The sequence below is a fragment of the Rhagoletis zephyria genome, unplaced genomic scaffold (genome assembly GCF_001687245.7).
Source record: "Rhagoletis zephyria isolate East Lansing unplaced genomic scaffold, Rhagoletis_zephyria_1.1 Rzeph_scaffold_22331, whole genome shotgun sequence".
NCBI lineage: Eukaryota > Metazoa > Arthropoda > Insecta > Diptera > Tephritidae > Rhagoletis > Rhagoletis zephyria.
Window position 1 is genome coordinate 4567 of NW_016179389.1, and position 2751 is coordinate 7317.

A 2751-nucleotide genomic window follows, 5' to 3' on the forward strand; every position below is an offset into this window, starting at 1 on the left:
CAGATAATTATCAGGAAGAAAAATAATGGGAAAACAGAGAATTACGCTCACAGAGAGCGAAGTAAAGATATAGTAAAGAAACGCAAAACTAGCAAGTAAACAGGTGATCGATGTATTTGACTATTGAAAATATTTGGTGCGAATTTTTGTTTATCCATTTTGACAGCGGCTAGTTTCTTCTAGTAAAAATTTTACTAGCAGATATTAGCAGGAGAGCCAAAAAAATAAGAGCGTAAGAACGAGAAAGAGCGACTAGTTTTTTGGGTTAAGAAACGCTTTCCAGCAGGAATTAGTGATAACTATCTGTTAAGAAACAAATCTGTTATTTTATAAATACACATTAACATGGACGAATTTTTGTATGGCTAATCTCTTTTCCTAATTAAAGATTAGGGAGTTACATGCTAACCTAATATTCACGCACGCCGCCAATTTGCTGTCCAAAATTTTTCATACATACACACAACTTGTATGGGACCAACCGAAATTGAACGACGTGCGTATGAAGCCAACTCAGTTTCCAATTGTTGTGCTGCGTCACATCTTGACGTTTCGCTCAATGAAATCAAATGCAAACGCACGCCAGCCAATTTTGGGTGACGCAAAAAACAAATTCGACAGCGTGCGTACCAAAACGCAAGCAGCAAATATTAGGTTAGCCTGTTAAACTCGAAAATGAGGATAATCTACTTATTGTTGCAACTGCCCAACTGATAATAGATTGCTAGAAATTCATACAGAACGCGATACTTTAATAATTCGCGCAACACCGCGGTAGTGATTGCAACTTGAACAAGCCCCCTAGCTCAACAACTGGTAGGGTGCAAGCAACTTTAGAAAACCGACGATTTTAATTCCATAACTTCAACCATTCGGCAACACGTTTTTGTGCCATACTCTTTGTGTTCATTCTGCTTATTTTTCTATTTTCTATTTGCAATCAATTGCGATTTTCGTTCTTTTGCATTTGTAATGTCCGTGTGTTAAGATTAATTTTCCGAAATATAAATTTATAGAAGTGTTTGTAAAACTAAAACACATGAACTTGAAAAAGTTTCCAAAACAAAGAACTTCCAAACTCCGTGGATTAAAGACATCGAATAAAAACGAAAAAATTACGTACATACATATAGAAAACTAAATATGAGTACTTGACCTCCGGCGTACGAAGCATTGAAAACTGGTATTGCATATCAGGTAGTGAAGTGTGAAAGTTTGGTTGCGACGTAATTGTTGCATTGATTTTTAAACAAACACAAAATTGTGTAAACCCAGACGTTTTCATAGCAGTAATCAAAATATCCGAACTATCTGTGAAAAAAAAAAATTAAAATTGCTCATTTAAATTTTGTAAGCGCAAACGATTACACGGTCACCATGAACAACGGTGGCTTTAGTTCAGGTGAGGAAGATTCTCGGGACGGGCATAGTACATGTTGCCTCATCGATGACGATGAGCGCTGCCGTAATCCCGCCGGCAATGCGAGATATAGCAAACGCATACAAAAAACGGTGCAACAAAAACGCCTGAAACTGCGTAATGATCCCACCGCGGAACGCATTTACATCTGTGAATATCACAAGTGCCAGATACAATCCGCACGTAGCAAACGTCGTCGCAAGGATTCCGAAGAAGATAGCAACGAGACAGACAACGAAATGCCTGATGCTATGGTGCCTGATCTTTATCAATTGCAAGTGAATACGCTGAGGCGCTACAAACGTCACTACAAGGTGCAGACAAGGCCCGGCATGAAACGGCAACAGCTGGCGGATGTGAGTATGAGCTAAATTTGCGTATTAACTATAATATGCTTTGGGTATTATGTAACCATTTCATTTAATATTTATGTTCCCAGACAATCATGAAGCATTTCAAAACGATACCGATCAAAGAGAAGGAAATAATCACCTACTTCGTATATATGGTTAAATCAAATTCGAATAAGCTGGATCAGAAAAATGGTCTTGGCAATGATACAACTTGAGGGAAGCGTAGTTAAGTATTTGCCGTTTCGGCAAATGGGTGCTACTGTTCTAAAAACATATAGTTCTCCAATAATAGCAGCAATCAATTAGCTTAAGTTTCCTTCGTGTAAATGTATTTAGATATAAGATAACATTGCTTATATGGTATCATAGTTTTCATGTTCACTTAGTTTCGAAAGTCAGAATTGTGCAGTTAAATCTCTACTAAAACGATTATGTAAACAATAAATATTGTTTTATGTGCTAAACTATGTTTATAGAAATGTAAAAAGTTAACTACTCAACTCTGTTTAATAAAGTAAATGATCAATTTTGCAATACTAATAAGGTGTTAATAGGGGTATTCTCAGAGTCTTGCAAAACCCTTGCATGGTTCACAGATTACATGGATTGCATGGTAAAAACCGGTTTTCGTATGGGACAGCTTTGCAAACCGTGCACCGTGCAAGGGCTTTGCAAGATTAAGAATACCCTTAATGTGTTTTTATACATTTCATTATGGACTTGTAATCAAAGGCGATGTTATTTGTGCTATGCGGCTTAAGGTCCTATGCAAAGTGCTTTTCATTCTGAGCCACCAACTAACAACCATTATTATTTCATTTAGTTTTAGTCTGCTACGATATCAAATCAAATTGTCTACAAAGCACAAGGATTCATGTCTGTTAAGCCGCATTTATTAACATGAATATACATATCGAGGGAGTAAAATTCAGCGTGTAAATTTAATTTTATGATTCGAATGTGAATCACGTTTACAAT

The 2751-nt window shown here is 36.6% G+C and overlaps 1 protein-coding gene across 1 annotated transcript; it reads left to right on the forward strand.

The window, feature by feature from the left end:
- Positions 1 to 1052: 1052 nt before the first annotated feature.
- Positions 1053 to 2745, forward strand: LOC108381377 (histone deacetylase complex subunit SAP30 homolog). Its single transcript, XM_017637794.1, has 2 exons — positions 1053 to 1776; positions 1860 to 2745. The coding sequence occupies exons 1-2, from the start codon at positions 1378 to 1380 to the stop codon at positions 1986 to 1988; spliced, it is 528 nt and encodes a 175-aa protein (XP_017493283.1). The 5' UTR covers positions 1053 to 1377; the 3' UTR covers positions 1989 to 2745.
- The last annotated feature ends 6 nt before the right edge of the window (positions 2746 to 2751 follow it).

Bases quoted from the DNA above. Each gene is read 5' to 3' on its own strand.
- LOC108381377 (XM_017637794.1), top strand. From the start codon at position 1,378: ATGAACAACGGTGGCTTTAGTTCAGGTGAGGAAGATTCTCGGGACGGG. The intron at 1,777-1,859 runs GTGAGTATGAGC...TTATGTTCCCAG, and splicing joins AACGGCAACAGCTGGCGGAT to ACAATCATGAAGCATTTCAA.